This window comes from Festucalex cinctus, chromosome 3, assembly GCF_051991245.1.
Source record: "Festucalex cinctus isolate MCC-2025b chromosome 3, RoL_Fcin_1.0, whole genome shotgun sequence".
Classification (NCBI taxonomy): Eukaryota; Metazoa; Chordata; class Actinopteri; order Syngnathiformes; family Syngnathidae; genus Festucalex; species Festucalex cinctus.
In genome coordinates this window covers 5663408-5676307 of record NC_135413.1, presented here as the reverse complement: position 1 = coordinate 5676307, position 12900 = coordinate 5663408, and the positions used below count along the sequence as shown (strand labels likewise).

At 39.7% G+C, this 12900-nt stretch overlaps 1 protein-coding gene across 9 annotated transcripts in view; it reads left to right on the top strand.

Moving 5' to 3' along the window:
* Positions 1-12900, top strand: part of LOC144015506 (DNA topoisomerase I, mitochondrial) — an 82331-nt gene that overhangs the window by 53948 nt on the left and 15483 nt on the right. For all 9 annotated transcript variants that reach the window (XM_077515559.1, XM_077515558.1, XM_077515557.1 and 6 more), the window contains 5 exons: positions 5906-6028; positions 8295-8482; positions 8740-8884; positions 10775-10918; positions 11698-11883. In XM_077515559.1, the coding sequence (XP_077371685.1) occupies positions 5906-6028; positions 8295-8482; positions 8740-8884; positions 10775-10918; positions 11698-11883 (786 nt within the window). The remainder of the gene's footprint in view (positions 1-5905; positions 6029-8294; positions 8483-8739; positions 8885-10774; positions 10919-11697; positions 11884-12900) is intronic.

Sequence of the window (12900 nt, the reverse complement as noted above, 5' to 3'; positions counted from 1 at the left end):
AATGATGTATAATTCCCAAAATAAAATCAAAATAGCGGACTTCCTCTTTGGTTTGGCAAATGGCTACATAATACTTTTTTGTAGGTCTAGCATAATCATACAATCGGAAATGCTTCATAAAAATGTCTAGAGGGCGCTATTTATTGCAAATTGCACAATAAATCTCTAAAAATTCATGTTCATGACAAGTCTGATGTGTTTGCAAAGTTTCATGAGTTTTTATGTGTATAAAAAAAAAAAAAGCAGCACTTGACAACTGTTACATGGAACAAGGACCATTTAAAATGTTAGTTTTTTCCATGCCTTGTCTGTGCAAAGTTGAATGAAAAAGGCCAAAAATGATGTATAATTCCCAAAATAAAATCAAAATAGCGGACTTCCTCTTTGGTTTGGCAAATGGCTACATAATACTTTTTTGTAGGTCTAGCATAATCATACAATCGGAAATGCTTCATAAAAATGTCTAGAGGGCGCTATTTATTGCAAATTGCACAATAAATCTCTGAAAATTCATGTTCATGACAAGTCTGATGTGTTTGCAAAGTTTCATGAGTTTTCATGTGTATAAAAAAAAAAAAGCAGCACTTGACAAACAATGCATTGCTATGGCAACAGCGTGTTACAAAATAAAAAACTTTCGATTTCTTTGCATCTTAAACATCTTAAGATGAAACACACCAAGTTTGAAGACAGTCGGATAAATTTTATAGGAGGGGTTCGTTAAAATATGACCTCTGAAAAAGGCCACAAAAAATGGCAACAAATCCCATCATAAATCAAAATGGCAGACTTCCTGTTTGGTTTAGCACATGGTTCCAAGAGACTTTTTTGTACATCATGGGCTCTTATGTATGCCTGCAAATTATCATAGCGCTAGGTGAAACGTACAACCGGGAATGCTTCGTTAAAGAGGAGTTTTTTAGCTCAAAATGTGATGCCCGGCCCCTGGGGGACTTCCTGTTAGGTTAAGCACATGGCACCAAGAGACTTTTTTTGTACATCCTGGACTGTTACATATGTCTACAATTTTTCGTCGCTCTAGCTGCTTCGTACAACTGGGAATGCTTCATTAATAAGATTTTTTTTCCTTTGCAAAAAGTGCATGCCACGACAACAGCGTGTGACGAAATAAAAAACTTTCAATAACTTTTCATTTTCAACATCTTAAGATGAATCACACCAAGTTTGAAGATGATCTGATAAACTCTGTAGGAGGAGTTTGTTAAAATATGACCCCTATGAAATGGCCCAAAAAAATGGCAACACATTCCAAAGTAAATCAAAATGGCGGACGTCCTGTTAGGTTTAGCATATGGTTCAAAAAGAGTTTTTTGTACCTCGAGGGCTGTTATATACCTCTACAAATTTTGGTAACTCTATGTGAAACGTACAGCCGGGTATGCTTTGTTAAAGAGGATTTTTTTTATCTCAAAATGTGATGCCCGGCCCCTGGGGGACTTCCTGTTGGGTTTAGCACAGGGCACCAAGAGACTTTTTTGTACATCTTGGGCTGTTACATATGTCTACAAATTTTCGTAGCTCTAGCTGCTTCGTACAAATGGGAATGCTTCTTTAAGGAGGAGTTTGTTAAAATATGACCCCTATGAAATGGCCCAAAAAAATGGCAACACATTCCAAAATAAATCAAAATGGTGGACTTCCTGTTAGGTTTAGCATATGGTTCAAAAAGAGTTTTTTGTAGGTCATAGCCTGTTACATATGTGTACCAATTTTCGTAGCTCTAGATTAAACGTACAACCGGCAATGCTTCGTGAAGTAAGAATTTTTAAACTCTAAATTTGATGCGCCGCCGCCGTAATATAGTATATCAAAAACTTTTCATTTTTCACAATGATGTTGTCCCAGGTGTTGAGATGGTACATCCCAAGTTTGAAGTCAATCGGGTTAACCGTGTAGGAGAAGCGGGCAAAAGTATGAGCCCTGTAAATGTGCAAAAATTGGCAAAAATTGGACATTTAAATACTCATACCTCACTTTCTGTCTATTTTAGGGTACACACTTCAAAGAGGTTTTTGTTCATTGGGATGTGCTACAGGTGCCACACAATTTTCATAGCCGTCGGACAATCGTAGCGGGACAGGGATCCGTTTAACCTATGTAGGGGGCGCTAAGGAGCCATTTTTCTGTCATCATGTATGGCGACTTTAAAATATCAAATTTTTCGCCAGGCCTGATGTGCGTGTAAAGTTTGGTGAGTTTTCGTTCACGTTTAGTGTCTCAGAAATGCGATTGTTTGCGGAGAAGAAAAAGAATAATAATAAGAAGAATTCCTACAAAAACAATAGGGCCTCGCAGCGGCACCGCCGCCGCCGCTGCTCGGGCCCTAATAAGAAGAATTCCTACAAAAACAATAGGGCCTCGCAGCGGCACCGCCGCCGCCGCTGCTCGGGCCCTAACTAGAGCTGCGAGCAGCTATATAGGGCCCTCGCAACCCGGGCCACGTTGGGGTATTTGCATGTCGGGGTACTGGCATGTTGGGGTACTGTTTCATAGGAAACCGTCTAAATTGTAAATGTTTTTGACATGCTTTGTGTTTGCAAAGTTTCATGGAAGGCCAAAAATGATGCACAATTAAAATAAAATCAAAATGGATTGGCACATGGCTATAGAATAATTTTTGGAAGTATTAGGCTGATAGGTATGCCTCCCAATATTCACACATCTAGCTGAACCATATAATCGGATATACTTCATAAAAATAACTAGACGGCGCTATTGAGCCATTTATTACAAATTGCACACAAATTATAAAATATTTATGTTCGTGAGAGATCTGATCTGTGTGCAAAATTTTGTGAGTTTTTGCCCATGTTTAGACTCTCAAAAAAACATTTCTTTGCAAACAATGCATCGCTACAGCAAAGGCGTGTGACAAAATAAAAACATTCAATAACTTTTCATCTTAAATATTTTAAGATGAAACATGCCAAAGAATGAAGACGATGTGATAAGTTTTGCAGAAAATATGACCCCTATAAAAGGCCCCAAAAAGTGGCTACAAATACCAAAGTAAATCAAAATGTCAGATTTCCTGTTTGGTTTAGCATATGGTTCCAAGAGACTTTTTTTGTACATCGTGGGCTCTTATGTATGCCTCCAAATTATCATAGCTCTAGGTGAAACGTACAACCGTGAATGCTTCGTTAAAGAGGAGTTGTTGTTTTTTTAGCACAAAATGGGGGACTTCCTGTTGGGTTAAGTACATGGCACCAAGAGACTTTTTTTTGTACATCGTGGGCTGTTACATATGTCTCCAAATTTGCGTAGCTTTAGCTGCTTCGTACAACTGGGAATGCTTCATTAAGAAGGATTTTTTTTCCTTTGCAAACAAGTGCATGCCACGACAACAGCGTGCGACGAAATAAAAAGCTTTCAATAAATTTTCATCGTCAACATCTTAAGATGAATCAGACCAAGTTAGAAGATGATCGGATAAACTCTGTAGGAGTTTGTTAAAATAAGACCCCTATGAAATGGCCCAAAAAATGGCCACACGTTCCAAAGTAAATCAAAATGGCGGACTTCCTGTTAGGTTTAGCATATGGTTCAAAAAGAGTTTTTTGTACCTCGAGGCCTGTTACATATGTCTTCAAATTTTGGTAATTCTAGGTAAAACGTACAACCGGGAATGCTTCGTTAAAGAGGAGTTTTTTTTAGCTCAAAATGTGATGCCCGGCCCCTGGGGGACTTCCTGTTGGGTTTAGCACATAGCACCAAGAGACTTTTTTGTACATTGTGGGCTGTTACATATGTCTACAAATATTCGTAGCTCTAGCTGCTTCGTACAACTGGGAATTCTTCCTTAAGAAGATTTTTTTTCCTTTGCAAACAAGTGCATGCCACGGCAACAGCGTGCGACGAAATAAAAAGCTTTCAATAACTTTTCATCTTCAACATCTTAAGATGAATCACACCAAGTTTGAAGGTGATGGGATAAACTCTGTAGGAGGAGTTTGTTAAAATAAGACCCCTATGAAATGGCCAAAAAAATGGCAACACGTTCCAAAGTAAATCAAAATGGTGGACTTTCTGTTAGGTTTAGCACATGGTTCAAAAAGAGTTTTTTGTACCTTGAGGGCTGTTACATATGTCTTCAAATTTTGGTAACTCTAGGTGAAACGTACAGCCGGGAATGCTTCTTTAAGTAAGAATTTTGAAACGCAAAATTTGATGCCCTGCCTCTAGCGGACTTCCTGTTGGGTTTAGCATATGGCACCAACAGACTTTTTTGTAGATCATAGTCTGTTACATATGTGTACCAATTTTCGTAGCTCTAGGTTAAACGTACAACCGGCAATACTACGTTAAGCAAGAATTTTGAAACTCTAAATTTGATGCCCCGCCACCGTCATATAGTATGTCAAAAACTTTAGATTTTTTACCATGGTGTTGTCCCAGGTGTTGAGATGGTACATCCCAAGTTTGAACTCAATCGGGTTAACCGTGTAGGAGAAGTGGGCAAAAGTATGACCCCTGTAAATGTGCAAAAATAAGCCAAAATTGGACATTCAAATGATCATACCTCACTTCCTGTCTATTTTAGGGTACAACTATCAAAGAGGTTTTTGTTCATCTGGATGTGCTACAGGTGCCACACAATTTTCGTAGCCGTAGGACAATCGTAGCGGGACAGGGATCCGTTAAACCTATGTAGGTGGCGCTACAGCCATTTTTCTGTTATCATGTATGGCGACTTTAAAATATCAAATTTTTCGCCAGGCCTGATGTGCGTGTAAAGTTTGGTGAGTTTTCGTTCACGTTTAGTGTCTCAAAAATGCGATTGTTTGCGGAGAAGAAGAAGAATAAGAATAAGAAGAATTCCTACAAAAACAATAGGGCCTCGCAGCGGCACCGCCGCCGCCGCTGCTCGGGCCCTTATAAGAATAATAATAAGAAGAATTCCTACAAAAACAATAGGGCCTCGCAGCGGCACCGCCGCCGGTGCCGCCGCTGCTCAGGCCCTAATAATAATAAGAATTCCTGCAGGAACAATAGGGACCTCGCAGCGGTCGCTGCTCGGGCCCTAATAAGAATTCCTTCAGAAACAATAGGGACCTCGCAGCGGTCGCTGCTCGGGCCCTAATAATAATAAGAATTCCTACAAAAACAATAGGGCCTCGCAGCGGCACCGCCGCCGCCGCTGCTCGGGCCCTAATAAGAATTCCTTGAAAAACAATAGGGCTTCGCAGCGGCACCGCCACCGCCGCTGCTCGGGCCCTAATAAGAATTCCTTCAGGAACTCGCAGCGGTCGCTGCTCGGGCCCTAAAAACAAAGGAAGATAAAAGAAAAGTGTTTGAGCGCCTCACAGAGGCACAAGCTGAGTTGAGTTGAGAGTTTATTTTTCTTTTCAATTTACTTTTTACAATTTACAATTTCTTTTAGTAACTTAACAATTCTGTAGTGTCTCAAGGTGAATTCACTACATCTTTTGGTCCACACAATTTGGTTCAGTCCATTTGGCTCTATGTACCTTGACACAAACCCATTGACTCCAGTGCTAGAACCTCTCGCACTATGTTGTAATCTGCTGTAATCTACAAACCTGCAGAGAAAACACATTTGGCCATGTGAGTGTGTGCAAATATACTTAGCACATACTCTATCCTATATAATACACTACCAGTTAATTGGTTTTGGCCAACTACAGTTATCTAAAAATTCATTTAACACATTTCATAAAATGTCCACTATATCCACATTATCCAGGCCTCAATGCAATCTCCCTTCCTTAATTGCCCTTCAATTTCCTCAAATAGGTCACACACTTTCAACATATTCCTTCTTTCACTATTGACAACAGTGTAATGTCAAACCTTTTTTCCACTCAGTGTTATTTTTCCCTCCTTTCTCTAGCTGCATGGTCTAACCTTTCAATTGTTCTAGGTGATGACACATGAGGAGAGGTTGTTGATTAAAGACCTTGACAAATGTGATTTTGGAGAGATTCATGCGATGCATAAAGCCAAGGTCGAGGAAAAGAAAAACATGAGCAAGGAGGACAAACTGGTAAGATTACAGTTTAATATGGATTAACGTAGATTTGCCTAATGTGTCAAACTTAATAAGCTGTGTACAGTATTTAGTGGCTGTAAAGCAAAGCTCAGCTACCAACATAAGTTTTGAAAAAATGGCACATTGCTTTCATCAATATATTTTGCAATTACATCTCATAGATGTAAAATAATGCCAGATATTGAAATTGCTGTTCGGCACGCATGGACAGCCTCGTGTCACTCATCCATTAGCCACATTAGCAACTCACTAGTTGGAAGCGCTAACCGGTTACAAATATTGCATTTTCCACACTCTAGTACAGGGATTCTCATCTGGTGGGCGGGACCCAAAAGTGCCTAGCAGACAGCTTGTAAGAAAGTATGAGGGATCCGAGGTTTATGATGGTAACCACATCTGGCAATTTAAAGCTACAAATGGGGCGGTGAACAAATGGGTGTAGTGGCACAAGACGACACACTCAGTTAGGGTCTTACTTGTTGTTTTTCATTTGATTGTTTATGGCCTGTAAAATGTTTGTCATACAACAATTTACTGGGATGTGACCCTTGGGAGGAATAAGCGGATCAGAAAATGGATGTATGTATGGATGAACTACTGCAGTCGTGATGATCTGTGTCATTTTCTGACTTGCATAAAAATTCGGCTTACATTGCCACTGTCTGAATGGATGTTTGTTGTAATTTGAGGAACCTTTGTGTTGTTAAATATTAAACACATTCTGACAGATGTGCATCAGAAAGATTATAAGAAGTGGTGTAATTGTATGTGTATTATTTGGATTTGGTCCACCTCTTTAGCCTGTACCTTACCAAGTTTCCACACTGTAGAGCAGTATTCCCCGATTCCGGTCCTCAAGGACCGCAGTACTGCAGGTTTTCCATTTTTCCGCCTACCAACACACCTGATAGTAATGATAAGGATCGTTATGATGAGCTCATTATCTGAATTGGGATTGCAATTGGGGAACCCTGCTGTAGAGAGTAGGTAAGGGTCAGTAAGTAACTGCCTTGTGCCATAGCCACAGGTATAATCCGTGAACAAATACAGTGCAGCTCAGCCTCTGACTAATGGAAGTCCTGGCTCGGGATGTGCTTTTGGCTGGACATCAAACTTATCAAACACTCTTATTACTAGGGGTGTTAAAAAAAAATCGATTCGGCGATATATCGCGATACTACATCGCGCGATTCTCGAATCGATTCAATAATCGGCAGAATCGATGTTTTTATTTTATTTTATTTTTTTTATTTTTTTTAGGATTCACACCTTGAGCATGGAAGAATGTTATATGAACGGAACATTAAGCCTTAATATTTTATTTTAATGCTGTTCAAACATGAAACAGATTACAACCTCTATAAGTCTGAAATTTCAGATAAATAAATAATACATTTTCATATAAATCTTACACTCTACAAGCTTACTGATTAGTATTTTCTAAATTTGAATGAAAAAAATCGCAACAATCGACTTATAAATTCGTATCGGGATTAATCGGTATCGAATCGAATCGTGACCTGTGAATCGTGATACGAATCGAATCGTCAGGTACTAGGCAATTCACACCCCTACTTATTACATTAACATAAATGTCAGATCACCCCAAAGGACAGTCCAGTGGCATTTCAACAGCTTCTCACATCCCATGCAGGCTCTTCAGATGGAGCCAAAGCAATAACAAATTAAAAACTAAACAAAGAAAGACTTATTCATGTTCATCCTTAGTTTAATCAAGCCAACTGCAGTTATGTTAAAAAATATTACATACCAGGTTTTCCCAGTGTGCTATTAGCTTGGTGGGCCACCATGATTTTCTTACCCCCGTCGACTAAGCGAGTGATGCCAGGTGAGAATAACTCTCTCTCTCTCTCTCTCTCTCTCTCTCTCTCTCTCTCTATATATATATATATATATATATATATATATATATATATATATATATATTTATTTATTTATTTATTTATTTATTTATTATTATTATTATTTTTTTAAATTAACCATACTCAACTAAAGTGTAATTGTATAACCACTACGGTAGGTGGCAGTAGCTCTCATGGTTGGTGAGAGTGCAGGGTCTATTAGCGCCTCCCCAGAGGTGTACTTGCATAACAATTTTACCAACAGAAATACAAATTATAGACAAATGATACTATTTATAGTGGCTGCGGAGGATTGGGTCTTCTATGGGTAACAAAATAATTGATCTGCTGTACTTTCTATAATTTGTTTTTCTGGGTGCGTATTTAATCTGTTGCAGGTTTTGAAAGAGGCGAGTCAGAAGATAGTGGAGGAGTTTGGCTACTGTCTGCTAGATCACCACAGAGAACGTATTGGCAACTTCAAAATTGAGCCTCCAGGCTTGTTCAGGGGTAGAGGCGAGCATCCCAAACAAGGCATGCTGAAGAAAAGGATCCGGCCTGAAGATGTCATCATCAACTGCAGCAAGTGAGAGATAAGAAAACATTAAGGCTGACTTGACATAAAGCTCAGTGATTGTAGTGTATGCTCAAACTGAAAATTGTAAATCTGAGAGGTCTCGATCAGACTTTGTGGTAGCCCATGCCGTTCACTTAGCCTCTGAAAATCATATTCTTGTATTAGAAACATAACCCATGATGGAGGGCATAGTACATCTGAGAGGTTGCTTGCAGTAAAATGCACGTTGGGTACTTTGTGATTCTTTGTTGCTCTGTGTGCCTCAGAGAATCCAGCATCCCGGTGCCTCCCGCCGGTCATCATTGGAAGGAAGTTCGACATGACAACACTGTGACATGGCTGGCCAGTTGGACAGAAAACATCCAAGGGGCCATTAAATATGTTATGCTTAACGCCAACTCCAAACTCAAAGTCAGTCTTGGACAAAATTACAGGGTGTTCCAAAATGGTTGACCTCATTCTAAATGCCCATATCTCGGAAACTACTTGATGGATCTTAATGAAACTAAATACACTTTATGTTAAAGGTCATAAGTTTTATTGGATAAATATTTACAAATAAAAGTACAAATATTTGTTGGTTCTATGACAGATTTTCATAAATGTTCAATATGAGCGCCGCCTGTGACTCTGCACACGTCGAGTCAGTATTCGAGCTTGTGTCAAAAAGGGCCCTTTTCTCGAAATTCTTGGTGCCAAGTCGTAATTTGTTTTGTAGTTGGTGCCTTCTTTGCAAAATTTGTGAAGAAGGCACGCTGCACTGTCTTCGGTGACTGAGTCGAGCATACTCTAACACGCAAAATGCCTTTTCTTTTGACGTGAACGCCATTTCTTAAGCTGAAAAGATAGAAATGCCAAACGTTACACACAAAAACTTGAAACGTTTCTACACAAGCTGTGAAAATTTGAGGTCATTCCAACGAAAATTGTCAAAATTATTGGCCTACGAAATGAGGTCAACCATTTTGGAACACCCTGTATTATTTTCGTGTAACAAGCATGAACAACACGCATTCTATTCTTTAGGGCGGGGTCCCCAACTAAATTAGCAAGAGGTACACTAAACACGATCAGCTCAATTGACCAGGGCCCGGACATGAAAAACACCCAACCGCAATAATTTCATTTTCTGTTCTTTTATGTAAACATGTCAAACACCGCACTTTCTTATACTGTATAATTCAACGTATTTTTAGAATATCAAACTGATATTTATTTCATTAATTACCATTTAGCACAAATCTTCAATTGTTAAATCTTTCAAGGAAAGGTCCCCAATCAGTAGTTATGGAGACAGCAGTTTTCACATTATTTCCTTTCTCTTTCAGCATTTCCTTTATGGCCAAATATGTCCTCTCCTCTCAAATGTGTTTTCGAAGTTATGATGCCTAAAATGTCTTCTAGAAATTTTTAGCCTCCTTTTGATAGAATCGGATATATAACGCAATGCACCAGGCACTTTGGATGGCACTGTCCAACTGGGAGTGAACATCCTCCGAGAGCAGCTCTGCTCTTCTTCTTCTTGTTGTGGATGACAAAGGAATTTGACAGACCTTGTTTAAATTGCTGTGTCTGCCATCGCATCCATACATAGCTTGACCATTCTGGAGTCAGTAAAAGGCTTTTTGTGTTTTCCCAAAATCCACTTCACTCGTAGGCTCATTGTAGTCCTCTACTGTACTGTTCACTTATTTTCCCTGTACTCGCAGGTGATCCTGGGGAGAAATTTGCGTCAATGGTTTTGTCTTGTCTCAAAATGCCACTTGATGTTTGCACTCTTAATATGCACAACACACTCGAGCCTCATAGCCCTCAATGCCGGCAAAATGAAAGCCCTCAGTCCGCTCACTTTTCAGTGTTTACCTCTCTGACTTTTGACAATGCCATATATAATCACGTTTGTCGTGGGAAAGTGTGTACCCCGAGAAACAAAAGTTTGTGAGCTTTCTGGACCCCGGCTTTGTCAAAGGTCAACGGCTCAGGCAGAAATGCCCTCATGTGCGCCTATTGAAAAATCTTCTAAACTTAATATATTTTTATCCCAGTACTTTTTAATAAATATTCTTGGAGGTCCGGATGAAAGGGTCTCGATCTGGAACACGGTCCACTAGTTGGGGACCCGTGCTATAGGAGATCAGTACTGCAGATTTTATTAATGTCTACTACATCAAGGAACTGTTTGCCTTAGATATTGTTAAGAAGTTGCTTTTTTTTTTTTTTTTTTTTTTTTTTTTTTTTAACTCTTTTACTATTTTTTTTACGACCTCAACAATTTCCATTGCTTTCTTTCTTTGATTGCAGGGTGAAAAGGACTGGGAGAAATATGAGGTTGCTCGCAAACTGAAGACTCATGTGGATGGCATCCGTAAACAATACCTTGAGGATATGAAGTCCAGAGAGATGCACATTCGACAGAGAGCTGTGGCCCTCTACTTCATAGACAAGGTCTGATTTGTACATTCAGTATACGAATCAAGTAATGGGAATACAAAGTTTTCCATTACTGCGCACCATTAAGATGAAGCTGTCCTGCTTAACGCTCAGTTCTAATTTGAAGACGTGAGCATGTGGAAAAATCAATGTTGTGTCTTGATAAAATTTTCTGCCTTCTCACATAAGATAAAATATCTTTTGCAAATAGATGTGATTATATGTAATCTTTCCATCGTCCTCCTGTGGAACTTGTCAAGGTTCCCTCTCCTATTGTCTTTTTTGGGGAGTTTTTCCTTGCCCATGGTGGGGGGGTGGGGGGTTTAGACTCGGCACTATTGTTAACTGTGGACTTGTGAAGCCCTTTAAGACTTTTGTAAATAAGGGCTATTTAGATAAACTTAACTCCCTAAATTTCCTTCCTGATGCAACACATCAATTTCCACCAGTCTTGGGACAGTGTTTTGAGGTTGCTAGGAATTGGACAAAGTTCAGGAATTGAACCTGTGCCGTCTATATGAAAGGTGTAGCTACATATTGGTGTATTTACGATTGCGCCCCCCCCAAAAAAAAAAAACATTTAATAAATATATAGATTTTTGGAATTTCCAACTGCTTCAAATTTTGAGCAGGTGTGGAGTGAACCTTGCACTGGTTGACGGTTAATAAATATGTTAATATCTGTACATTGTTGATTTGACTGGCAAATGCCTGTTCTGAATTTGTGTAATGAAGATGAAAGCATGCCTGCTGTGGATTTGCTAATGATCTTTGCATCTTTTGACCCTTAAAAGCTGGCACTGAGAGCTGGTAATGAAAAGGAGGAGGGAGAGACAGCAGACACAGTGGGCTGCTGTTCGCTACGTGTCGAGCACATCACACTCCACACGCACCTGGATGACGACGAATGTGTAGTGGAGTTTGATTTCCTCGGTAAAGATTCCATTCGCTACTACAACAAGGTCCCGGTCATCAGTAAGGTAAAAGAACAAAAGTCATCTAAGCTCATGCACAGCGTCTCCCTCTCACACATACATGCACACATTCACATGTAAACTTTCAAATTTGTGACCATCAAAATAACACTTTGAATGATTGTGATTTGTCGTCTTGGGCGTTGTTGGCAAGCATCTTGCAACATTCGCTTGACTGCTGTTTCTGTCTGGGGGGGTGGGGGGGGGAAGTCTCTGAAATTTTTTGTGGGATTTTGTACAACAGCTTTTTTAAATTTGCTATGTAATTATTTAGGTGTAATCAATAATCACTGGATATCGTTCGTCGGCCACACCCCAACTGGCAACAAAAACGATTCATTCAGCACGTCGTTTGTCGTTCGCACCACACGCCGCCATGTTCCCCAAGCGCCGACTTTTGTTCAGTCTGTCCCTGACCACCAGACTTGGCAAGTTTTCTGGGGGACACTCTGTGCTATGCTTTCAAAGTCTGACAGTGAAGATAAAAACATTTTAGATCTTTAGTTTTGGTGTTATATGCCTGCTGGTAGCATAGGTCGGTCAGTCAGTCAAAGTTTTCTTATTTTTGATGCCCAAAGAGGTTTCATTACAGCTCAGTATCATAAACTGCTCAATAGGCAACTTGGTCATGTTTCTACACCATGTGGGGATTTAGTTAGATTATTATTATTATTATTATTAATTATTATTATTATCATCATCCATCCATCCATCCATCCATTTTCTTGATCACTTATTCCTCACAAGGCTTGCGGGGGGTGCTGGAGTCTATCTCAGCTGGCATTGGGCAGTAGGCAGGGTACACCCTGATCTGGTTGCTAGCCAATTGACCTTTCGCAAACTCCGCCCCCCAAACGAGCATTGACCAATCACACATTTAGCAACCGTTGCTATGTAAGCATAGTCCGTCACGCTTTACTCAGCTCTCGATGACGTCCATAGTCTGATTGATTTTATTTGATGGCTTACGAGACTGCTAACTACCATAAAACTTTACGGAATAAGAGTGACAACCATTAACAA